Source organism: Aythya marila (assembly GCF_965140915.1).
Source record: "Aythya marila genome assembly, chromosome: 15".
Classification (NCBI taxonomy): Eukaryota; Metazoa; Chordata; class Aves; order Anseriformes; family Anatidae; genus Aythya; species Aythya marila.
In genome coordinates this window covers 14,955,127-14,980,005 of record NC_139056.1, presented here as the reverse complement: position 1 = coordinate 14,980,005, position 24,879 = coordinate 14,955,127, and the positions used below count along the sequence as shown (strand labels likewise).

The window sequence follows — 24,879 nt, the reverse complement described above, 5'->3', positions numbered from 1 at the left end:
GGCCTCGCGGGCACTGAGGGTGGGAGGGGAGCGTGTGGGGGGGTGGCCGCGGAGGTGCCTGAGGGGAGGGCCCGCCCCCCCCCCCCCCCCCCCCCCCCCCCCCAAGGGGGGAGGGGAAACTGAGGCAGGGGTGGGGGATTGGGGGGGGGTAAGGGGGGAATTAGGGGGATTGGGGGATAAAGGGGGGATCTGGGGGGTTTTGGGGGGACTGGGGGGCTGAGGAGGGGTGGGGGGATGGGAGGGATTAGGGGGAATTGGGGGGGATTGGGAGGGATTAGGGGGGATTAGGGGGGCTGGGGGATTAGGGGGAATTGGGGTGGGGGGTGGGGAGGATCTGGGGGTGGTCGGGGGGTTAAAGGGGGGATCAGGGGGTCTGATCAGGGCCAGGGGGCTGGGGGAAGGGGGGTCAGGAGGGGCTGAGAGGGGCTGGGGGGATTAGGGAAGGATTGGGGGGGCTGGAGAGGGATTAAGGGGGTCTTGGGGGGGCTGGGAGGGATTAGGGGGGCCGAGGGGTCCACATTCGGCACCCCCATTGTCAGTGAGCACAGCACAGACACAGACACGGGCCGAGGGGGGCAGCCTTGTATGAAATCCTCGGGGTCACAGCCCACGGAGGGGCACAAGGGGGGGATACAGCAGCCTGGGAGACCCCCTCCCCAAACCCCAAAACCCCCCAAAAACCCCCCAAAATCCCCCTCCAGGTCCATCCAGCGCTGTTTGGGTGCCGTGGGGGGTGTCTCAGAGCAGGGTGATCTCGCTGGGCGGCAGCGTCAGCCTCTTCTCCCGCGCCCCCAGCAGCCTCTCCACGTGCGCGGCCACCACGCGGCACAGCTCCAAACCCTGCGGGACACCCCAAATCGGGTCCCGTCCCCCCCAAAACACACACCCTAAGGTGTCCCTTGGGTGTCCCTTGGGTGCCCCTACCTGCTCCAGCTGCAGCTGGGTGATGCCCTGCGCCAGCAGCTCCCCCAAAGTGATCTCCACGTAGGGGGAGCTGGAGCCGGGGCTCGGCCGCCGCGTCCGCGTGGCCTGGATCTCCCTCAGCGAGAATTTGGCCACCGGCTCCTAATGGAAAGGATTTTTTTTTTGGGGGGGGGACACAACAAGTCTTGAGGTCCCCTGCTCGCTCCCCAAGGAGTGGGTGCCCCAGCAAAGTGGGTGCAGGAGGAGCAAGGGACGGGGTGCCAAATTTTTAGGGGTCCCCACGGTGCCAGCCCCGCGGCTCTGTGCCAGCCCGGATTAGGGGATGGGAACGCGGGGATCCCCCCGTCTGCAGCCCCCCTCCGCCTACGTGGGTGTCCTTGCTGAGGAAGTTGAGGCCGTTCTGGTTGACGGCCAGGATGCAGGGCGAGGCGATGGCGTTGTTGCTGCAGCTCTGGACGTAGAAGAAGGACGAGCCGAACAGGGGGGAGGCGCTCAGCAGCCCTGCGGGGCGGACGACGGGGGCTCCGTGGAGACCCCAAAATGCCCACGGAGGAGCCTCGGGGTGGCATTGTGTCCCTGTCTCCATCCCAATCCCTGTCCCAATCTTTGTCCCCATCCCTGTCCCTATCCTGCTCACCCAGGAACTGCGCCCTGGCTTGGTGTGCGCTGAGCGCCTGGGCTTGCTGCGCGTGCTGGGTCACCGCGTGGAGCCAGGACTGGGCTGTGAGCAGCTGGAAGAGCTGCGGGGGGACGTAATCCTGCACCTCCCTCCTGCGGGGACACCGAGGATGAGGCCAGCTCTGGCAGGGGGGCTCCCAGTCCCCACGGGATGGGGGCTCCCGGCCGTGTCCGTACGCAGTGGGGAGCCGGTGGCCGTCCTTGGCGCGGTGCTGCAGGGCGGCCAGCTTGGCCAGCTGCTGGAAGTGCTGCTCGCCCAGCCTGGAGGGCGGCAGGACGGTGAACAGCCCCTTCAGGTAGTCGGGGAGCACCTGAAAAAGGTGTTGGGGGGGGGATACAAAACACAGCGTGACCACCTTGGGGACGTGGGGACAGCCAGGGGAGCCCCGCGGCGCGGCCGGACCTGGTTGTAGTGCACGGTGACGTAGAGCTCGTTGTCGAATTTGAGGGGCTGGCTCCAAACCACGCGGCGGCACCAGAAGGTGTAGCTGGTGGCCAGGCGCTCCGTCTCGGTGGCCACGTCCAGGATGTATTCCCGGCGGCTCAGCGGCCGCACATTCTGCCCTGGGTGGCCCCGGCAGCCTCAGCGTGCCGCCGAGCCCCCCTCCGGCACCCACCCAGGGATAGGGGGGCACATCCAGCAGCCCCTCACCTCTGTCGGTGACCACGAAGAGGATGTACTCCTCGAAAGCCTCCGGGCGCTGCAGCCCCATCTCGCAGCACAGCTCCTCGATCACGTCCTGAGCCACCTGGGGCAGGGGGACGCGCGGCTGGGACGGTGCCCGGGGGCTCGCCCTGCGCAGCTCCCCAAGGAACCGACCTCCAGGGATCCTTTTTTTTTTATTTTTTTCCCCCAAAGCACCAAGCCCCCAGCCTGTTGCAACCTCGGGGTGCCCCCGCCGAGCCCCTCGTGCCCCCCGCCTCACCGAGCACGTCTTGATCTTGAGGTGCCGCTCGATGCCACCGGGCAGGAGGAAGAGCTGGCGCTTGGCGCTGCGCCCGGCCTGGAGGGGGGCAGGGGGTGCTTTTATCACAGCGAGACCCCAAAAAGCACCCCAAAACCACCAGGACATCCCATCCCGTGCCGGCTGCAGCGAGCCATGCTGCCCCCCTAAAAGTTTGGGGCACCCCCAAAGTGCTCCCACCCCCAAGGAACGTCCCCGCAAAGGGCCGTGCCCCACGGTGCCATCAGCTCGGCCCCGTGGGGCTCCTGAACCCATCAAGATCATCCCAAATCTTGGTTGGGGGGGGGATCTGAAGCCCTGCCCGCGGGCACCCGGCCTCACCACCATGGCTTTGAGCTCCATGCTGCTGGGGAACAGGCTGCGGCCGCCGAACTGCAGGGTTTTCCTGAAGTTTTGCTCGCAGGCTTTGGAGATCCCTGGGGGAGACGGGGACGGGCATGGAGGCAGCAGACCCGGGCGCACGGGCTCTGTGGCACCCCGCAGGCAGCAGGACAGAGCCCGGCAGGATGAGGCTGAGCCGTGACACCGACCCTTTCTGGCTACCCTAAAGGTTTCCAGGGTGGGCACAGCCCCTACCGTGGAAAGGGAGCTCCGGGCGCCCGCTGGCACCCTGCAGGAAAGCCAGGAGGAAGGGCCTGAGCACCTCGGAGCACCTGTAGTAGGCGGTGAGGATGTAGAGCAGCCTCCAGCCCTTCTGGCAGCTGTCCCTGCAGGGAAAATTTGGAGCTGAGCCCCCGGGGGCAGAGCGAGGGGGCAGCTGAAACAGCACCCGCAGCCCTGGGGACCGGCACGGCACGGCTGGGTGCGGGCGACCCCAAATTCCTGGGTGTCCCCGTGGTGGCGGGGTGGAAAACTGTCCCCAAAACCAGCCTGGCTGTGCTGTCCCAGCCCAGCAGGACTCACGGCTTGGAGCTGGTGTTGTCGGTGAGCTGCTTGATGATCTGGCAGTACACCTCGTCCCGCAGCGCCTCGTGCTCCGCGCACAGCTAGGGGACAGGCACGGCTCGCTCTGCGGCCGGGGACGTCCCCGCTGCCACCACCCCCATGGCACGGGGTTTACCTTGAGCAGGGTGCAGACGATGTCCAGCTCCGTTTGCCCCCTCGGGGGGTGGTCGCCCATGAACTTCATCACGGCTGGGGGGGAAAAAGGCACACGGTGACGCAGCTCACCCCGTCCCCACCGTGTGACAAACGCCCCAGCCTCCCAAATTGCTGCAGAGGGGGCGATGAGGCTGGAGGAGCCACCCTATTTGTTTGTCCAGACCCTTCTCCAAGGATGGGGGTCCCACGGGGCACGGGGTTTGGGGTTTCCTACCTTGGAAAGCCTCGGTGGCCAGCTTGCTGATGCTGCCGTCCGTGAACTCGATGAGCGATTCCTGGATGGGGACCTGGCGGGGAGAGGAGCAGCCTGGAGGGGTTGGGATGGGTTTTGGGGTGGCACTCGGGGTGCTCCTGAGCACATCAGGACCTCGGGAGGACCCACGGGTGATGGTGTGACACCCCGGGCACAGGGTGGCACCCTGCACCCCGCACCTTGGTGAACCTCAGCATCTCCATCCCGTCGGGCCCTTCCTTTTTCCCCTTCATCCCACAGGAATCCCTAGGAGAAAGAGGGGCGAGGGGAGCGTCTGGGCACGGGTGTCCCCCCCCCCCGACGGGGTGTCCCCCTCCACGGGGTGTCCCCATCCCTGCACTCACGTGGTCCCGCAGCGCGCCGCGCGGAAATACCGCCTGGCAAAAACCAGCATGGGGCAGGTCCCCACCACGTCCCCAAGCTGGTCACCTCCAGCACCCTCCGGACCCCCGGGGAAGGCAGGAGCCACCTGCAGAGAGGGGCTGTGGGCACGGTGTCACCGTACGAGGTGACCCCAAACCCCAGGGCAGCACCCACCTCGCTTCTGCGGTCCAGCTCCCGGGCCACGGCGGTGGAAGCCACGGCCACGGCCACGGCCCCCGAGGCTGCCACCCTGCCCTGCTTGTCCCGGGGCTCCTCTTTCCTCTCCGCCGGCAAGTGGACGAAATCGGGGGCGGCGACGGGCTGGACGTACTCGGCCGGGAAGAGCCCCGACCTGCCGTGGATGGCCCCGAACTTCCACCCTGCGCCGGGCAGAGGGGTGGGGATGGCCCCGGGGGTCTCCCCTGAGCGGCCCCTGCCCCGTGCGGCACCCGGGAGCCCACCCCAAGTGAGGTCCGGATGTGGTTTTTGGCTGGAAACGGTCACGGGTTGGTGGTGATGGAGGGAAAGGGGGCAGGAGAGGGGACGCAGACCCCAGTGGGTGCAGGGATGGGGCCATGCATAGGGTTGGTGCCAAAAGGAGCCCAAATCAGCCAGCTGAGGGGCAGCAGAAAGGGGATTTGGCCCTGGGATGGGGCACAGCCCAGGGCAGCAGTGCACACACTGGGGACACGCGTGGGGACACCCCGGCACCCCAAAGCCACCCACCAAAATCCTGGGTGCCCGTCTTCAGCTCCTCCAGGTACATCACCTTCTTGCGGACCACGCAGCCGTAGTAGTGGTCTGGGGGGGGGGGGGGACAGGGACAAAGATGGGGGCATTTGGGGACCTGGCACCCTTCTGTCCCCAAACGAGGCCGTTTTTGGCACCGGGCAGAGCAGCGTGGTGGCACCGGAGGCGACCTCGAGGACATCAAGAGGGGGTGGCTCTCCGAGGGACCCCCCCGGCAGGGCGCAGGGCTGTGGGTGCGGGGATTTGGGGGCCGCCCACCTGGCTCGGGGCGCTCCGGGGGCTGCAGGTGGATGATGTCCCCTTTGTGGAAGCCGAGCTGGGCGCCGTCCTCGGGGCTGTAGTTCCTGACGGCCACCACGTACTGGGAGTCCTGGGGGGCAACGTGGGGGGGGCTGGCACAGCCCTGGGGTGCGCGCGCACCCGGAGATATCCGTGCGCACCCGGGGAAATCCGCGCGCACCCACGGAGATGCGCAAGGACTTCAAGCACCCCCAGCCCCAGAGCCACCCATGGGTGCCCCCCCGCTGCCCCCCCACCTTCCTGAGCTCCGTGATGAACTGATCCACCGTGGCCTTGACCTGGGGGGCTTTGGGGGAGAAGAGGATGAGCTTCTCGCTGCTCAGGTTGAACTCCAGCATGTTCCTGGACGGGGTGGTCACGAAGAGGACGTCGGCGTAGCTGGGGCAGGGCGAGGGGAGGGTGAAGCACCCGCGGCACCCACCCCATGCTGGGGGAGCCCTCGGGGGGGGGGGCTGCACTGCCTGCTCTCCCCCTACCTGTACGCCCGCAGCACCCGCAGCTGCTCCCCGGGCACGTTGGTGCCCTTCACCAGCCGCAGCAGCTTGATGCCAGCGTGGGACACGGCCAGGATCTGCACCCCGGTGCCCACGCTGCCCTGTAGGATGGGGTGGGGTGGGGTTTGGCCACGTCAGACAGGGCACGGGGATGCCACCACCCTGTCCCGTGGCCGCGTCCTCACCGTGGCGGGGAAGAGGCGTGAGAAATACACCTCGCAGCCGTCCCGGGCGGCCGCCACGATCTCCTTCTTGACGCTCTCGGTGGCCACGGGGCTGAAGGAGTCCAGCTTGTTTTCCGCTGCGGGGGGAAATACGGCGCACGGTGAGCCCCCGGGGGGGGTCCAGACGTGGGTTTTGTGGTGGGAGCAGGGATGCTCGACCCCTTTCCCAACCCAGCAGGACGGCGATGGGGAGCCGAGCATCCCCAGGAGATGGGGACGGGCACCGGAGGGGCCGGGTGGGGTGGGAACCCCCCTGTTGAGACCCCCCCTGGGGGGCAGCGGGCTCGGGGGGGCGGCGTTACCAAAGAGGGACTTCATGCGGAGCCGCTCCTCGGGGCTGATGCGGATGCAGGTGTCGGAGAGCGTGTCGGTGAAGATCTGGGCGAGGAGCACAGGGAGCAACGTGACCCCCAGCCCCCCCCAGACCCTCCCCTGCCCTCGGACGGGGCACAGAAGGCTCGGTGGGGCTGTAAATAGGGTGCAGAGGGAGCTCAGCACCTCACCTGCCGGAAGATGAGGTCGAGCAGCAGCGGGTTGTTGCAGCTGTCCTTGGGGTAAAAAACCTGCCAGGAGGGAACAGCAGCACAGAAACCCCCTCTATCCACGCGCCCACCCCACACCAGCCCCGTCCCGGCACGGAGGGGACACGGAGCCGATGCTGCTGCCCTCTCCACGTCCCCCTGCCCCCCCTCGGAGCAGGCTGTGCCCCCCCCCAAACCCCGCACCTCCTTGCGGATGTACATTTTCCACGGCACGTTGTGGTAGGTGTAGAAATCCTGGCTGCAGCTGCGGTGGAGCTGGGTCTGGACCTGCTGCGCCTCCGAGGGGAGCTCCCGGGACACGGAGACTGCAAAGGGGTGGGAAAAACCCCCCGCGTGGCCCCTCTCCACCCGGGGAAACTGAGGCACGGGGGGGGCGCACAGAGGGTTTAGCCATGCACAGCAGCTCTCCGGTGAGGATGCTGCAGAGCTGGCCCCGTTCCCAGCCCCCCAGTGCTATAGGGGAGGATGAGATGCCCCCCACTGCCCCGACCCCCCCCCCAGTGATACCTGGGGGCCGGGTGGCCGCGGGTCTCCCCGTCGGTGCTCGTGGCTGGTACCCGCCACCCATGACGGGTTTCACCGTGGCCACCGCCTCCGAGGGTCCCTGCAGGGTGGCGAGGGGGCTGTGGTCAGGGCTGGGGGCAACCCCACAGCACGGGGGGGGCCCGGGGGTGGTCCCGTCCCTACCACGGCTGCGGGTACCTGGGCTGCCGAGAGCTGCTCCTTCAGGATCTGCATGGCTTCCTCGTGGGGGTCCAGCTTCTTCCCGAAGAGCTTGCTGCGGAGACAGCACCGCAGGGTGACCCGGACCCCAGAATCGCCCAAATCCCAATGTCACCCAAATCCCAGCATCTCCCACACCCCAATGTCACCCAAATCCCAGGATCACCCAAACCCCAAGATCACCCAAACCCCAGCATCACCCAGATCCCAAAGTCACCCACACCCCAACGTCACCCAAATCCCAGGATCACCCAGATCCCAAAGTCACTCAAATCCCAATGTCACCCAAACCCCAAGATCACCCACACCCCATCATCACCCAAATCTCAACGTCACCCAAACCCCGGAATCACCCAGATCCCAAAGTCACCCAGATTCCAGCATCACCCAAATCCCAGCGTCACCCACACCCCATCATCACCCAAACCCCAACGTTACCCAGATCTCAACGTTACCCAGACCCCCATTGTCACCCAAATCCCAGCATCACCCAGATCCCAGCATCACCCAGATCTCAACGTCACCCAGATCCCAAAGTCACCCAGATTCCAGCATCACCCAAATTCCAACATCACCTACATCCTAGGATCACCCAAATCCCAGCATCATCCAAATCCCAAGATCACCCACACCCCAGCATCACCCAAATCTCAACATCACCCAAACCCCGGGATCACCCAGATCCCAGCATCACCCAGATCTCAACGTCACCCAAACCCCAAGATCACCCAAATTTCAATATCACCCACACCCCAACCTTGGGGCAATAGGACCAGGGGACGTGTCTGGCAGCCCCGCTGCGTGGCCGGGGGGTACCTGGGGGGCTGCGCGCCGCGCGGGGCGGGCTGGCACTGCCGGATGATGTTGCGGATGTTGTGCGTGGGCCGTGGGAAGTGCTCCGAGTTCAGCCGGGAGTGCCGCACGGGCTCGCCGTCCCACTGCCGGCCTGTGGGTGCTATGGGGACGAGCTGTGGCTCGGCCACCCCGTCCCCTCGGTGCCACGAGCCGAGGACCCCATCCCCTGCGCCCCTTACCGGCTTTCTGCGGGTAGGGCCGGGGCTGGGGGACGCGGGGGGGTGACCCCTCTGCTGCTCTGCCCTGCAGGGACAGTCACGCCGTGAGGACCTGGCTCCTGTCCCCGTTGTCCCCCAGTGTCCCCAGTACTGGGGAGCAGCCTGGGCAGGACCCAGCCCCAGCCCCTCCTGGCCCTGCCCCACTGACCGGGGGTCCCGGTGGGTTGGGGTCCGCCCTGCGCTGCGGGGTCGGGGCTGGCTCCGCAGCTGTGGAGGTAAAAGGGGGAGCTGGGCCAGGCTGGCACTGAGGGCTGCAGGTCCCCAGGGTGTCCCCGAGCCACGGGGCTGGGGATCAGGAGGGGAAACTGAGGCACAGAGCCAGGGACAGACCCCGGAGCTCACCCCTCGGCTGCCGCGGCTCTGCGGGCGCAGCGGGTCGGCTCTGCTTGGCATCACCCCCGCCGTCCCCTCCTCCTGGGCCACCTCCTCCCTTCATCCTCTGCACGAGGGCAGCCGGCTTCTCCAGCTCCTGGGGATCAGCATCGGGGGGGAAACTGAGGCAGAGCCCCCCAGCAGAGGCTGCTCCATGCCCCACACCCCCAACCCCGCTGCGCCTCGGGCAGGGGGACGCCGCGCTCACCCCGTTGCCGTAGGACAGCACGGGGTCGAAGAGGCTGTCCAGGTACCGGTCCAAACCCTTCTGGGTGCGCGGCTCCCCGAAATCAGAGTCTGGCAGGGCAGGGCACAAGGGTGAGGGGTGAGCCCCCGACCCCACAGCGGGCAGCTCGGTGCCGGGGGTGCCGTACCGTGGGGCGGGTACCCCTCAGCCTCCGCCAGCGAGGGCAGCGTGGGCGCTCTGACGGCTGGAGGAGGAGGCACTTCGTCCAAATCCACATCACCGTGCCCCTGCACCCTACGGGGAGGGGGTGTTTGAGTACCCCAAAACCCCCAAATCTCAACCCATGACCCTGTGGCACCGATCCAGCCCTGGATCAGGTGCCCCGTGCCGGGTACCTACGCCTGGCTGGCACGGCCGCGGCTCCCCGCGCCCTCCCAGGCGATGAGGAAGCACGACTTCTGCTTGGGGAAACCCTGCAGCAGCTCCAGGTCGGAGATGAGGTCCAGGACGTAGTCGTGGCCGGCCAGCTCGGCCCACTGGGTGCCTGCCTTCATAGCCACGGACCAGCCCCGCCAGCCCTCCGCCAGCCCCCTGCCGACAGCAGGCTGCTGGAGGTGCCGCCCCGGCTCCACGGGGACACCGTGCCCACACCCGACAGCTTGGGGTCGCCCAAAATGGCTCGGGGTCACCCAAAATGTCTCGGGGTGACGCCGGGTGCTGAGCCAGCGGGTACCTGTGCTTCAGGACATCCCCGGCCAGGTCCTCGCCGGTGCTCCAGGAGTGCACGGGGCAGGAGAAGGTGTCACCTGGGGAGGGGACAGGCGGTGAGCGCGTCCCTCCCTGCCCGCTGGAGGAGACCCCGGTGGGCTTGGCCACGCCGGGACCCCTCTCCGAGCCCCGTCCCCGTACCGTTGAAGCAGAAGAGCTGCAGAGCCATGCTGGCCTGCCGCCGGTTCGCCGTCCACTCCAGCAGCGAGGGCGGGTAGGCGCGGGCGGCCGCGGCGCCCAGCTGGGACCGTGCCATGGCGTGCATCAGCTTGCGCTGGCACACCGGCTTGTAGCCGGCGAAGGCGTAGTCGGAGACAAACCTACGGGGAAGGGGGGACGCTGAGGGGCTGCCTGGGGGTGGCTCCAGGCAGCTGGGACAGTTTGGTCCCCCGAGGGACCTTGGGGGACCTCAGGGCATCCCCGGATGTGAGCAGCGTCCTTGGGTGCACGCGCCAGGAAGGTCCTGGGGGCACCAGTGGGATGCTGGAGGGACACCGCAGTGCCACCGGGCACATGTGGCAGGCTGTCCAAACGAAACCCTATGGATTTGGGGGCTGTCCCCTCCCGGTGGTCCCCCAGCAAGGCTCGGACCCCCTCCCACACCACCCCCGGGGTCCCAGCGAGCCCCCCGTCCCCGGCTCACTTGAGCAGGTATTTGTCGAAGGCGGCCGAGGGGGGGAAGGCGCTGAGGCAGGCGGCCAGCAGCAGCCAGCCCCGCTCCTCGTTGTTGACGTTGGTGTTGCGCCAGACCTGGTTGGCGGCTTGTGCCAGCAGCTCGTCCCGCAGCCCCGGCGCCGCCAGCCCCTTCTGCACGATGTAGTTGCCAAAAAGGGTCTCCTGCGAGCCGCCCAGCCCCGGGTCGCCCATGAAGCGCAGGATCTGCGGCGGGGACGGCGAGGGTAGGTCGGGGTGGTCGTCATCCGGCTCTTTTCTCCCATCCCGTCCCACTTACCAGCTTGAAGAGGCCGAGGGCCTCGTGGCACAGCTCCTCGTCCAGCCGGGTGAGCGGAGCTGCCAGCGGGGCCGTCAGCATCCCGAAAGCCGGCTCCTGCAGCGACACCCGCACCCCCCGTGGCTACCTGGTCCCCGGGGACCCTGTGCCACTGCCACCCGGGACGCAGCAAGAAGGGGGGATTCGGAGCCGTGGTGCTGAGCATGGTGGATGGAGGCAATGGGGCTGGGGGGCAGGAGGGGGCCGGCACCGCCGTGAGGCTGAGAGCAGGATCCGGCCCCGGCGCTGCTGTTGGGGATCCAGGGGACTTGGAAACACACAAGGGGGAGAGGAGGAAGAGGAGGAGGAGGAAGAAAGGGCGCAAAGCAGCCGGGGCCAGGGATGGGGGCCCGGGAGCAAAGCGACCTGATCTCCCGGCCCCGCGGATTCCGGATCTGCCCCGCGTCGGGCGTCCAGCAGGGCTCGGCGGGTGTCTCTGCGATAACCTCAGCGGGGTCCCCCCGGCCCCTGGAGACGACAGGAACCCACAGGGAGGGCGGGCGGGCAGGAGGCTGCCTCCAGCCCCACGCAGCACCGCAGCCACCCCACAGCCGGCCCCTCTCGCGCCCCGTGGCACCGCTCAACCTCATGCAGGGACCCCAAAAAAAACCAAACTGCTCCACCGCGTCCGGGGCGCTGAGGAACCCCGCGAGCCCCGAGCGCACCGGGGTGGGCACCCACCGGTGGCTGCCGGTGCCACCCTTACCTGGAAGTGGCCCCGCACGTACTTGGCCATGGGGTAGTCGTTGATGTCGAGCGGGAGGGTGAGCTGGGAGTCGGGCTGCAGCGCCGGGGGCGGCACCAGGACCACGCAGCCGGCGTTCACCTCCCGGGCGGCTACGGCACAGCCGGCAGCTCCGGCACCCTGCACCCCAGGGATGGGGACGGGGGTGGTTCAGAGGGGAGCCCTGCCGGCCCCACTCACCCGCCGCGGCCTCCAGCAGCCCCATCAGCTCTGCGGGGATCTCCAGGTGCGTCACGTCCACCACCTCCCTCCTCGTCAGCTCCTGCCAGGGGCACAGGGGTGGCACCCGCTCGCCGCGCTGCTCCTCGCCCCGGTGCCACGGCGATGGGAAAACTCGTGGCATGGATGAGGGCACGACAGCATTGCACACGCACTGCACGCACACACTGCCAGCACTGCGCACACCCTCGCCCCGTTACCTGCTTCATCCTCTCCTTCTCCTCCTCCGCCCGCCGGCGGGCGTCCTCCTTCCTCTGCAAGCAAAGACACGGCCCTGAGCAGGACACCCAGCGGCACGGGACTCCCTGGGGTGCCATCACCCACCAGGCACTGCCCTGAAAATCTGGGGGGGCTCAGGATGGGGCGGTGACACCCCCGTGCCGTGCCACCACCCCTCTCACCTTGAGGTACCGCCGGCGGTTCACGTAGATGTGCACCAGCGACCTGAACTTGATGAGCGTGTGCCTCATGCGCCGGTACCGCTGCCTGCAGGAGGGCACCGCCGTCACCCCGTGCCACCACCAGCTGGGACCAACCCCCCTGGGTGTCCCCCAAGTCCCCACCTGGCCAGGTAGCCTCGCGCCCGGCTCTGCAGCAGGACGATCTTGCGGCGCAGCGAGCGGAATCGCCGCTTGATGAAGAAGGTGCGGGCGTAGCGCTGCAGCGTGAGCGCGGCCAGGTGGTGCGCGCGGGCACGCTTGCTCTCCAGAGCCTGGTACAGCTGCTCCTTCAGGAAGAGCTTGGAGGGGGGGACACGCTGTGAGACCCCCCAGTTCGGCTGCTTTCCCTCAAGGCACCATTGGGACCTGCGTGCCCACCCTGGAGGCGTTTTGGGGGTCGGTACCTTGGTGACGCCGACGTAGTACATGCTGGGGCTGACGGGGCAGAGGTTCCTCAGCATCTCCACGCAGTTGGCCCCGTTGGGAACCACGTTGGACCACATGTCGACCAGGCAGCGGTACCTGGGCGAGCCCGTGACACTGTCACCAAAAGGGACACCTCCCCGTGCCACGGCCCGGCTGGGGACGCTGCCACAGACCCTTCCCATGGTGACAAGCTCCGAGCCACCTCCCCGAGCACCCCCGGCACCTGTCGATGAAGACGAGGAAGGGGATGCGGATGGGGAAGCCCTCCTTGCGGATGCGGATGGTCTCCAGGATGCCCGAGTAGCGCAGCTGGCTGCTGACCACATCGGCCTCAAACAGCCCCGGCTCCTGGGGACGAGGGGGGTGAAACCACACGAGGAAACCCAAACCGGCGAGGGGAAGGGGGACGCGGGGACCCGCGTGCCACCAGGCGCCCTCTCCACGCTGCTCTCACCTTCTTGTTGTTGGGTTTGAGGCAGCGCACGAAGAAAGGGTTGCACCTGCGTTGGAGAAACACCGTCAGCCTCGGGGGACAGGGGACAACGCCAGCCCTGCCACCAGGGCTCGTCCTGCCCTCCCCAACCTCTCCATCTTCTCCACCAGGTCCAGGAGCGACTGCTGGAAGCGGGCGGCCACGGTGGGAGCCTTGTAGCGCCGCGTCCTGGTGCTGCTCCTCCTCACCAGGCTCCTCTGCCGGGCCAGCACCTGGGCATGGCCGAAGAAGAGGTTGGCCACCACCTGGGAGGGACGGGAAGGGTTACGGGGGGGGAGGAAGGTGGCCGTGGTGGCACGGCACCCCCCCCGGGTCCCCTTCTTGGGTTTTTGAGATGGGAATCCCGAGAGGGGAGTGCATTGATGGAGGGGGAAAAGCCTGGGGAGCCCCATGGGAAAAGGGCACAGGGCTGAGCCAGTGGTGTCCCCTGGTTTCCTGAGCCACGGGGACAAATGTTTGGGGACGTGAAAGCTGCATGGACTGATGTCCCCCTGTCCTGCACCTGGGCAGGGCCCTACCTTGGTCCTGCTGCTGAGGAACAGATCCAGCACGTCCTGGCGGACCTGGTCGTAGTTCTTATCCAAAAACTTGTGCACCTGGCACGGAGCAAAACCTCCCGGTGAGGAGCGCGGCAGGGGGGGACGAGGAGCCCCAGGCCAAAACCCTGAAGGTGTGGGGCTGCTCCTGGCACCCCGGGGCTGCCCCTCGCCCCCCGTTGTAGGATCAGAGGCCCCGTACCTGGTAGGTCACCTTCCCCGCGTAGTGCTTGATGGTGAACTCGGGCAGTGGCATCTTCGGCTTGGTGTAGAGGGGGTTGGTGCCGTGGTGGTAGTGGCACTTCTGCAGGAACGTGTGGTCCGTGGCCTGCCGACGGCACGGGGTGAGGCCCCGCGGCACCCCTGGAGGGCACCCAGAGTGCTGCCCCCCACCAAAAAGGGGAGAAATCCCCCCCCGAGCGGGCTGCGAGCTGGGAGGAGCGCTTCCAGAGGGATTTAGGAACAGCCCCAGCTCTGTCATTGCAAGGCCATGGGCACCTCCTGCTCCGTGCCTCAGTTTCCCCAGTGGCAGAGAGGGGTGCACTCACCTGGGGGAAGCAGCTCTGGTCGTCCAGGATGCGGAGGATGCCGTAGGGTTTTTGGGAGATGAGGTCGATGCAGGGCTGGTTGTCGCTGAAGGGGATTTCCTTCCACTCGATCTGCTCCCGCAGGTACTCCTCCTGCGGTGCCGGCCGTCCCCTGAGCCCCGTGCCACGGGGTGGGCGCTCGGACACCCCAAAATCCCCAGCTCTGGGGTGACCGGGGCCGGGCAGACCCCAACTCCTCTCCCCTGCTCACCTGCTCCTCCTGGAAGACGATCTTGTTGAAGAAGAACTGCAGGTACTCGTTGGCGTAGTTGATGCAGAGCTGCTCGAAGCTGTTGAAGTTGAGATCCTACAAAAAAAAAAAAATAATAAAGGGTCGTGGCTCACGGGACCATGCAGAAACCGTGGTGAACTGGGGGAAAAGGAGGATGCGGCGGGGCTGGCCCCCACCTCGAAGCCGTAGATGTCCAGGATGGCGATGGAGAGGGCGTCCTGCCGCGGGTACACCAGCTTGTTGATGCGGTCGGTGAGCCAGCCGAAGAGCAGCGCGTACAGGGTCTTGGCGATGGCATCCCTGACGGGGTGGGCGAGCAGAGAGCTGCCACGGGGCACCCCGGCCACCCACTGCCCCCTTGCAGCACCCTGCACAGCCTGCACAGATGTGATCGGGCCCTTTTCCACCCCTGCGCCATCCCCATCCCCTCGCAGCCCAGACCCCTTCCCCTCACCTGGCATCCACGGCGCTTTCCACAGTCAGCGGGGTGAAAATCTTCTCCCGCAGCGTTTCCTGGTTGGGGACACACGAACCCATCAGCGGGGCAGAGCTTTCAGCCCCCAGGGCTGTGGTTTTGGACCCTCCGGGCTCCGGCACCGCTCGGAGAGACTGGGGACCCACCCCTGCCCCCCGTGCACCCACCCCTGCTCCTCGTGCACTCACCGTCACCTTGAAGGTGATGGCTTTCTGCAGCCCCTCGGGGGAGACCTGCAGCAGCTCCGCCACCGTCCGGATCTCCGTGGCGCTCACCACCGTGGCGATCTCCTGGCAGTCCGTCTGCGGGACGCGGGGGGTGACGCCGAGGGATGTGACAGTCCCCTTCCCCGCGCCCCCAAATCGAGCCGAAAGAGGGCAGCTGGGGGGGAGCTGGCGGGGGTTACCTCGTATTTCTCGAAGTAGACGTTGCCCAGGTGGAGGACGGAGGAGAGGATGCGGAAGATGCTGTTCTGCTCGTCCACGCTGAAGCCCAGCGCCTCCATGGTGCTGAGCAGCCGTCGGAAATCCTCCGCGTCCTCCTTGCCGGGGATCTCGCAGTTCCCACCCTGCCACGGCCCCCACGGGGCCATCAGCATCCCGACCCCAAACCCGGGGGGTTCGGGATGCAATGGGGCACCCCGAAACCCTCGGGGTGGGCAGGGAGGGGGGCACACGACCTGGTTCAGGTAGTAGTAGGTCTCGGCGCCCTGCAGGCAGTAGCGTTGCCGCTGCTGGGCGGGCAGCCCCGCCAGCATCTCGTAGAAGATGTGGTAGTTGCGCTCGCTTTTGGCCTGGGGGAGCAGAAATCCGAGCTGTGGTGGGGGTGACACTGGGGGGGGGGAAGAGGCAGAGCCCCCCCTGCCACCCACCTGGAAGACCACGCGGGATTTCTCCAGCAGGTACTGCGAGGTGATGGCACCGCAGATCAAACCGCTGCAGGGGCGAGAGCGGGCGCCCGGCTGGCAAATTGGGGGGCTGGGGGGTGGCTCCGTGCCCACCCCCGCTCCCCCCCAAGCACGGGTTGGGGTCACCCCGCTCCCCAGGTGCTCCCCCAGGAGGGATGGGGGGGATCTGAGCAGGGATCTCGAGGGATGGAGAGACGGACACCGGGCACCCCCCCACCCTGAGGGGCTGTGGGGACCCACGGGCTGTCACCGTGGGCACAACTCCCCTGTACCCCCCCCCCAGTGCTGTGGGCAGGGGGCAGCAAACGCTGCGTGACTTCAGGCAGCACCTCCTGTCCCCCCCTGCCACCCTTCAGCCCCGAAATCACCCCCACGTGCATCCCACCCCGCCGTGATGGGGAGCGGGCAGGGGCACCCCCGGAGCGGGGCTGGGCTGGGGCCCCCCAGGAGAGGAGAGGACGCGGGGCGGGGGGCTCGGCGTTACTTACTCCTCCAGAAAGATTTCCACAAATTTCCCAAACCTGCTGGAATTGTCGTTCCTCACGGTTTTGGCGTTGCCGAAGGATTCCAGCAAGGGGGTCGCCTCCAGGATCTGCCCGCGGCCAACGGGGAGAGCCCGGGGTGAGCCCACGGCCCGGACACCCCAAAGCACCACGGCCACGGGCTGTCCCCACAGCAGGGACCCCCCCCTGTGCCGAGCCCTCCGGGGGTGCCACCCACGTCCCCCTGGTACCTCTATCTGCCGTGGTCCGGGTGGCAGCGTGGGGACAAGGAGAGAGCGGTGGAGATGGTGGAGGGGAGAGCAAAAGGGGACAGGGGACGGGGACAGGGGGATGGGGACAGGGGGACGGGGGCAGCACCCACCTGCTGAGCAGTGCTGCGCTTCTGGCTGACGGCTGCCAGGTAGCGCAGGATCAGCTTGGTGGCCTCGGTCTTCCCCGAGCCGCTCTCCCCGCTGAAACGCAGAGGGGAGGCACCCCCTGAGACCCCTTAAACCCCCACCCCGCGCACCGGGCTGGTGCCAGCACCCCAGGACACAATCAGCGATGGGGGTGGTGCTAATTTGGGGCCGCGTGGGGCCGGCCCCTCTCACCTGATGACGATGCACTGGTTGTGTTTGGCATCCAGCACTTTGGAGTAGGCGACGTTGGCGATGGCAAAGAGGTGCCTGGAGAGGTGAGGGGGGGGGAGCACATTTTGGGTGCATGTTACTACATCACAGGGACCTCCAGCAGCCTCTGGGCTCTTGTAGGACTTGGGGCGGATGGCACCCGGTGCCCCATCTCCACGGCAGCACCCCGATACTCACGGGGGGTTCTCGCCCAGCGCCCTGCCCTCGTACTGCAGCACCTGCTCCGTCCCGTAGATGTTGTAGAGCCGGTAGGGGTTCACCGACACCAGGATGCTGCCGATGTACGTCTGCGGGACAACGAGGCGTGGGGCTGTGGCACCGGGAGGACAAAGACCCCTTGGAAACCCTAAAGCATCAGGGGATGCTCTGCGCCCCTGCCCTTACGTAGATGAGCTGGCGCTCGAACCGTGTCCGGATGTTGCTCAGCACCGCGGCCTCCTGCAGGTCCCTGGTGTAGGGTGAGGCTGCGTTACGGGGTGCAGGGGGAGCACAGGATGTGCCACCCGTCCCCAAAAATGTCCCCGTCACCCTGTGGGGGCGCTGGGGCACTCACTCGAGCTGGGTCAGGTCCTCCAGCCCGTCCTCCTCCCGCGGCTCCTGGTAGCGCACGATGGGCAGGCTGCACAGCGACTGCATCTGCACGGGGCAACCGTGCGGGGCCATCAGGGCACTGCTGCCCCCTCCGCCACCTCCCACCCGGGGGGTTTTGACCACCCCAAAACCCCCAGCTGTGATCTGAAATTGGGGAGCCCAACGGCAGTGAGCGCAGGGACCCCGTGCAAGCACCCCGTGGTGCCAAATTGGGTCCCCGTGGCGAGAGCGTCACAGATCGATGGAGAAGGGTGCTGGAAATTGGGGACTGCCCCAGGAACTGTCCCCTAGTGAGCAGCTGGGGACAGGAGGTGGCTGTGCTGCCCTCATTTCAGCACCCACACCTCGCACCCAAAACCCCCACGGGGGCTGCAGGGCGGCAGCAGAGGCGATGGAAACCCCGAGCAGGTCGGCACCTCCGGGGGGGGAACGATGGAGGGAGGTGGCTGAGCCGGGGGGGCTGGGGGCTGCTCCCCGTGGCCGTGCCCGGTGCCGTGGCCGTGCCCCAGGGGATCGGCAGAGCTGGTGGCGTGGAGGCAGCACGGCCCAACCCAGAGCTCGGCCATCAGGAAAGCAGACACCCTCCGGGGTCACCTCCTAACGAAAACTCTCCCTCCCCAGCCCGCGGATCGGGTCTCAGCATTTCCATACGAGGGCTGCAGCCAGCGGGAATCAGGTGTCCCCTGCGCAGGGGGGGGGCCGCGCAGCCACCGTCCCCCATCCAGCAGCACCCCCAACACCCACACCACCTCCCCCCAAAGCCCTGACCGCTCCGTGCTCCCCCAAAAACCCTCGCACCTCGCTTTCCCTTCCCGGCAGGCGAGCGGGTGGCTGGTGGCTGGGGTTGGACACGATGCCCACGCGCCCACCAGCTCCATCCCGTGGGCATCTCCACTCCAGACCACCCCATGCTCGCCCCGGCACCCCGCCGCCGGCGTTACCTTGCTGCGCCAGGGCTGCTTGGTGCCCAGGTACCCGTCTGCCCAGGGGTTCCTGTCCCTCCAGCCGCCCGCCGCCGAGCGCTGGCTCAGGTACCGGGCGATGTCGGCTCCCCGCTGGCTCCCCCGCCGCCAGCCACGCTCGGCGGGGTGCCGGGGGTAGCCCTGCTCGGCCGTCCAGGCGTCGGGCATCTCCCGCACCCTCACGACGTGCTGCTTGGACCAGTGCTGCTTGTACATGCGGGACGCCCTCCGGAAAGAGCCCAGCCTCTGGATCTGCGGCGTCACCACGGCGTAGCGCCCCGCGCCGTCCTCCCCGGCCGCGGCCTCGCTCTCCGGAGCTCTTTCGGGGGCACGGGTGCCGCGGCGGAGGCTGGACGGAGAGCCCGGGGCACGGCCGCGGGGAGAGGGGCTGCGGCGGGTGCTGGGGGTGGAAGCGGGGAGCGGGCACCGCGCGGGGGGGCTCGGAGATCTGGGGGTGCCCCCGTCCCGCCGGGACGCGCGCCTCGGTGGGGAGGGCGAGCGGGACAGGGGACGGCGAGGAGGAGGTGGGGATGGGGGGGCTGGGGTGGGGGCCATGCTCCCCACCAGCAGCGACGCCAGGGACTGCCCCATGTGCCGGATCCGTCCCGGGGACAGGCTGCGGCCCCCAGTTTGGGTAGGGGATGGTCTTGTTGGAGGTGACTGCGGGGCCATGCCAGCCAGGGGCTGCCCGATGCGCTGGAGGAAAGATTTGGGGGGCCCAGGAGCAGGGCTGGGGGGCGGGGGGGTGCCCTGCCAGGGGGGCAGCTCCACGCTGGGTCCCTCATCCCAGGAGGGGTTTGGGGGGCCGAGCCGGCGGCTGCCAGGGCGCGAGGATGGGGGGAGGAAGGGGGTCCTCATCAGTGGCTTCACGGCCTTGGTGGGGGGCTCAGGCTGCCGGGGCCAAGCTTGGGGGAGCCGCCCGGGGACTGTCACCCCGGGGGGGCTGCTCCGCCGTGAGGGCCGCGGGGTCAGGGGCCTCCCCGAGCCCACCACGGGCACCCCCAAACGCTGGGACCCCGGCATCGCGGTGTTTGGGGGTGCCCGTGGTGGGGTGGGGGGCTCAGAGCCGAGGCGTCGGAGGCTGGAGCCGAGCCCTGGGGAGCGCCGTGCGCCCTCGCCCCGCACGCTGCCGGGGGGCTGCCGGGCTGGTGGGGGGGAGCCCCCGGGGTTTGCAAAGGGGTTACGGAGCGAGGGCGGCCTCAAACCCCCCGGCTCCCGGGGAGGGGACAGTCCCCACGGCCCCCCTGGTGGGGAGGGGTCCCTGGAGGGGGCATCTCGTGGCGGGGGGTCCCGGCCGCCCCCTGCCCGCAGCGACCCCGCGCTCTGCATCCCCGCCAGCCTGCGGGTAAAGCGCCTGTAGGCAGGCTGGGGGGCCCCACGGTGGTCTCGGGGGGGTCCCGCACCCCTGGGTGCACGGCCGGGGGGCTGGGGCTGCGAGAGGGAGCGCTGCAGGAATTGCCCCAGGGGGCTCCCGCACGCCCGTGCCGCCGAGACGCGGCCCCCCCGGCGTCCCGCGGGGCTAACGGGAGCCGGTGGCGGCTCGTACTCGTCGTAGTCATCCTCGTCACGGTGCGGGGACGGCGGGAGGGAGATATCCAAGCGGTCCCTGCCGAAAATCTTCACCTGAGGCCGGGGGAACAGCCTGAACTTCCTATTGAGGGAGAGCTTGGAGGACAGCGTGTCCCGCATGCCCTTGAGCGAGGAGGTGCTGAGGATGGAGAAAGGATAATCCCTCTCCTCCTCCTCCTCCTCTTCCTCCTCCCACTCCTCCGGCTCCTCGGCCTCGGCGATCTCGTCCAGGGGCAGGGCGTAGGGGTTGCAGGAGGACTGGGCGTGCGGCGCCCACCCGCCCTCGCTGTACTGGACACGGTGCTCGGGGTACTCAGCCCCCGGGTACCCCCCGCCGCCCGCCACGGGGCCGAGGGGGTCCCCGAAGTCCTCGTAGGGGTCCCCCCCGTAGCCGAACGGCCCCACTGCCTCCTCGCCGTACTCCAGGTCGCTGCCATAAGGGTCGTGGAGGCGGAGCGGGGTCCTGTCGCCGTAGGGCTCGTAGTCCTCGTCCTCCGCGTAGCCGTAGGGGTGCTCCAATGGCTCGTCCTCCTCCCAGCCCCCGCCGTAGAAACCGTACTCCTCCTCCGCCTCGTAGCCAGGGTACTCGACGTAAGGGCCGGGCGCCACGTCCTCAAAGCCGTACCCCGCCGGGTAGCCTTCCTCCTCCTCCTCCTCCTCCTCATAACCACGCTGGAGGCCGTAGGGCCCATCCTCCTCCTCCTCAGCATATCCACGCCGGCGCCCGTAGGCTCCATCTTCCTCCTCCTTGGCGTAGCTCAGCCGGCGCCCATAGGCCGCATCCTGCGCCTCCTTGGCGTACCCACGCCGGTGCCCGTAGCCCCCATCCTGCTCCTCCCGCACCCACCCGTAGCGCGGCCCCGGCGTCTCCGCGGGCGCACGCGGCGATCGGGGCCGTGCCGGGCGCCGCGCCATGCTGCCCAGCCTCTCTGAGCTACCGGGGGCCGCCGGGCCGCCGCCGGCCGGGAGCCGCCTCATGTTGGCTCGGTGCCTGAGGATCTCGTCTTCCGCGGGGAACGGCAGCTTCTTGGCACCGATGCGGGACAGCCAGGCCGTGTCGGCCGCCCGGCCGCCCCCCGCCAGCCGCCCGCGCCGCGAGAGGAGTTTCCTGGCCAGCCAGCCCGTGGCGGCGGCCGCCTTGCTCAGCACCTGCGCCCGGGGTTTGAATTTCCTTTCCGGACGCCGGCGGAAGAGGGACGCGCCGTCCTCGGCCGCCTGCCCGGCCCGGCGCAGCAGGAGGAAGGATGGTTTTGGCAGCGGGGAGGTGCTGGTGGTGGTGCTGGTGGTGGTGGTGGCGGCGGCATCGGCCTCCTTCCTCTTCTTGCCCACGTGCTTGAAGCGCACCATGAGGTTGGAGGTGGACTTGAGCACAGCCTTGTTCTTCTTCTTCTTCTTCCTCTTGGTGCTGTGCTTCTGCAGCCCCCAGAAGAAGCGGGAGGTGTTCTTGAACTGCCCCTTCTTGGGACGACGCAGCCCCAGCTTCTTGAAGCCCAGGAAGAGCTTGGAGGTGCTGCGGAGGCTCCGCTTCGCCCGGGCCTTGGGTGCCGCCACCGCCACCTCCTCCTCCTCCTCTCCTGGGCCAGACGCTGCGGTGGAGGCTTTCGTCTGGCCCTTGGCCTCCGCGCCCTTGGCCCCTTTCTTCTTCTTGGCGTTGTCGGCTGCAAGACCCAGCGCCAGCTTGGAGGCGCCCTTGACGTTCTTGGCCGGCGCGGCATCGCTCTCGCCTTCCTCCTCCTCCGCCTCCAGCTGCACCTTCTTCCCCCTGCCCGGCTTCTTGGCCACCACCGCCTTGAGCACCCCCTTCTTCTCCTTCCCTTTCGCCTTCTTGGGCTCCTCCGCAGCGGCCTCCTCCTCTTCCTTCTCCTTCTCCTCCTCCTCCACCGCCACCACCTCGGGCTCCTCGCTCTCCTCCGCCTTCAGCAGCTCCGCGTCCGACGCCTCCTCCGCCTCCTCCAGCGCCTCCTTCTTGCCCTTCTTGCCATCCTTCCCTTTCCCTTTGCCCCCCTTGCCCTTGCCATCCGCCTCCTTTTTGGGCTCCCCCTTCTTGCCGACCATCCCGGCGGTGGCGCCCGCTCATGCTCCGGCTCTCGCGCCCGCACCGGCCCCGGCGATGCCCCACGCCGCCGGCACGAGGCGGCCCCCGCCCCGGGGAGGGGAATTTACCTGCGCCCGGTCTCGGCAGGGCACGTGCCCCTGCGTGGCTCCCGTGGCCGCCCGGGGGGGCTCCCGGCTGGGCATGGCGTGGGGACGGAGGGGCGCGGGGACGGCGGGAGCTGCCTCCTGCCTCCCTCTCGGCACCCCGCGAGTCCGGCCGCGAGGTGCTCGCCGCGGGGCCGCCGGCTGTAACCCAAGCTCCGGGGCTCGTGGCGCCATGAATAATGCAAGGGACGCGCCGCTCCTGCCCCGAGACTTTTCCGAAGAAGACAGAGGGAAGGTGAGAAACGCCGCCGCGGGGAGAGCTGGGTCCCACGTGAGGAGCATCCCCCCGGGACCCCCCAGACCATCCCCGCAGCTCACGGTGGGGTGCTGCGGGGTCTGAGCTCCCAGCACGGCCAGCTCCGTGCCCTGGGAAGGATGCCCTAAAAGACCCCGCTGCTGACCCCAGCCCAGAGCCCCTCACCCTTCCCTGAGCACCTGGGGCAGCACAAACACCCCCATCCGTATCCCCATATCCACACCAGCACAAAGCAGCGCCGCCACCCCAAAACCAGCCCCTGCCACCTCCCCGTGGGCCAACGGGGGGACACAGAGCAGGACCCCAGCCCCAAAATGAGCCCTGGGAAGCAGGGGGTGGAAGGAGCCCACAGGGGCACCCCACACACGTGTGCCCCGCAGTGGTGTGCCCGCACCCGCACGTGCCCGGCCGCGGGGTGCCCGCATCAAATGTTAATGCCAGCCCTGGATTCCTGCGGATTCATCAAAGTTTAAGCAGCAGCGGTGTGAATTCGACGGCTGGGGCTGTGCAGGCAGGGGTGGCACCGCTCCAGCCCCTCGCACGGGACGTTTGGGGACACCCAGGGGACGAGCACGGCACCCTCTGGTTTCGCCCTGCCACGTTGCTCCTCCTGGCACAGAACAAAGCCTGGGGGGGGGGCACAGCTGGTGCCAGCCCCCCCGTGCCACCACCACAGCCCTCGCCCCATCCCTCTGAGCTCCTGGATTCACCCAGGGAGCAGCAAGCAAAGGGCACCGGGGCTGCAGGGGGGTGGCTGGAGGAGCCGCAGCCAACATCACAGCACCAACATCCCTTCCCCAGCGCCTCGGCCAAGCCACGGCAACCTCTGGGGCACCCGTGGCCACTCACCTGGCTAGCCTAGCTGGCCCGCATGCTGCCAAGGCCGGCTGGGTGCTGCCGGCGTCGCGCTCTTGGCCTCTCTCTCTCCTCCGGGGGACCGTCACCCCGCCGGCACCCGCAGGACCATATTTGCTGCACGGCAGCTGCGGCTGCTGCCACCCCATGCATATTTGATGAGCGCTATTATTCTCCTCTCCGCTCACGGAGGGGAGCTGACCTTCCTCGTGCGGGGCTGGGGAGGAGCGGGGATGAGGGGGGCAGCCGGCTGCGGTCCCTGTCCCTGCGCCCAGTGGTTTGGGGCACCTGTGCGAGGAGCCTGAGCTCAGCAGGCCAAAAAAAAAACACTCAGGAAAGCTTCATTTTCCCCCTCCAGCACTGGATTCCTGCACCAGATAAAATCGGGGACCACTTTGAGCACTGCTGCAGTCGAGCCCGAGGTTCTTCCAAACCCTGGGGCACCCTCTGCTCCCTTCTCCTCCAGCTCCCAGGTCTCCTCCCCGCCCTAATGCGGTGGGCATTTATTATGCCGATTCCTCAGCGAGCCAGGGCTTAACTGCAAATTACAATCAATAGCCCCAATCCCCGCGGGGCGGGTTCATCATTTAGCAGGCGCAAGCGGAGGAATTCCAAACTCTCTGCCGGCCGTAAATCCTCCTCTCCCTCCTCTCCGCAGCCTCCCGAGCCGGCCCTGCACAATGCGCCGTGCCTGGCTGGGGGTGACCCCTGTCAGCGTGAGGAACAATTAAGCTGTCACCGCGGGATCGTGGCTCGTACAGAGGGTCCCCGAGCAGCGCCGCGAGGTGTCGGCGTGACGGGGGGCGAGGGGAGGTTGGCGGAGGCAGGCCCGCCGCAGTAAGTGTCCCTCGTTGAATTAAATGAATGGATTTGGAGCCAGTCTCTTTTTATTACCTCGCAAACGATTCCCGACTAAATTAAATTATCAGAGGAGCGTTGAGCCAATCAAACCTGCTTGATTGCCTGGAACAGGCAGCTTGAACGGAGCACGCCTCGGGCCCTCGCCGCTTCCAGGAGTAGGTGGAGGGCGGCTGAGGGGCTGGGGCAGAGCTGGGGGGCTTTTGGCAGCCCCCCAGGGATGGGGCAGGAGGGGTGCAGCCCCCTGGGAGCAGGGCATGGTGCTGATGGCAGCAGGGCTGGCTGAAAGGGCAGAGAAAGGGCAGGGGCTGCACTGCAGAAGGGCAATCACCCTCCAGCCAGGCTCTGCTTCTTGCTGCCATCCAGCCGATGCTCTCGTGCTGCTCTTTTGGGCACTGCTGGACAGAAAACCAGAAAAAAGCACCTGCCTTTCTCCAAAAACACTCAGCCAGGAGGCCCTGAGCTGCATTTCCCTTTGCTAGCTCTCCCGCCGAGCTACAGAGAGGTCTGAGCAATCCCCTAAGCCTCAGGAGGCTCGGGCACAACAGGAATGCTGCAGTAATTTCCCACCTGCCCCCAGTACCTTTGCTTTCTCAGGATTCAGAGGGATCTCCAGGCAAAACCTGCCGCCGCCCCGAACTGCAGTGCTTGCAGCTTTTAACGTTAGTGCAGAACAATTAGGGAAGCTG

The 24,879-nt window shown here is 67.9% G+C and overlaps 1 protein-coding gene across 1 annotated transcript; it reads right to left on the bottom strand.

Annotated features, from left to right (window-relative positions):
* Positions 1 to 715: 715 nt before the first annotated feature.
* MYO15A (myosin XVA) lies at positions 716 to 21,369 on the bottom strand (the record flags this gene model as incomplete). The annotated part of the gene is made up of 63 exons (XM_082772628.1): positions 716 to 840; positions 925 to 1,065; positions 1,292 to 1,425; positions 1,562 to 1,695; positions 1,780 to 1,913; positions 2,006 to 2,166; positions 2,255 to 2,351; positions 2,529 to 2,606; positions 2,889 to 2,983; positions 3,144 to 3,274; positions 3,471 to 3,553; positions 3,628 to 3,701; positions 3,883 to 3,955; positions 4,101 to 4,167; positions 4,266 to 4,390; positions 4,459 to 4,664; positions 5,011 to 5,085; positions 5,293 to 5,404; positions 5,571 to 5,712; positions 5,811 to 5,929; positions 6,014 to 6,129; positions 6,355 to 6,430; positions 6,556 to 6,615; positions 6,778 to 6,899; positions 7,102 to 7,198; positions 7,282 to 7,372; positions 8,134 to 8,272; positions 8,352 to 8,415; positions 8,539 to 8,597; positions 8,733 to 8,859; positions 8,971 to 9,059; positions 9,137 to 9,243; positions 9,349 to 9,540; positions 9,683 to 9,755; positions 9,859 to 10,037; positions 10,361 to 10,596; positions 10,670 to 10,765; positions 11,415 to 11,545; positions 11,634 to 11,715; positions 11,873 to 11,926; positions 12,074 to 12,158; positions 12,236 to 12,411; positions 12,517 to 12,634; positions 12,762 to 12,886; positions 12,993 to 13,038; positions 13,122 to 13,276; positions 13,550 to 13,627; positions 13,770 to 13,895; positions 14,116 to 14,247; positions 14,366 to 14,461; positions 14,563 to 14,686; positions 14,841 to 14,899; positions 15,050 to 15,163; positions 15,268 to 15,429; positions 15,541 to 15,654; positions 15,733 to 15,796; positions 16,257 to 16,360; positions 16,633 to 16,723; positions 16,862 to 16,936; positions 17,078 to 17,187; positions 17,285 to 17,348; positions 17,454 to 17,536; positions 18,433 to 21,369. 63 exons carry the CDS (start codon positions 21,367 to 21,369, stop codon positions 739 to 741), a joined length of 9,711 nt encoding a protein of 3,236 aa, XP_082628754.1. The 3' UTR covers positions 716 to 738.
* Between the last annotated feature and the right edge of the window lie 3,510 nt (positions 21,370 to 24,879).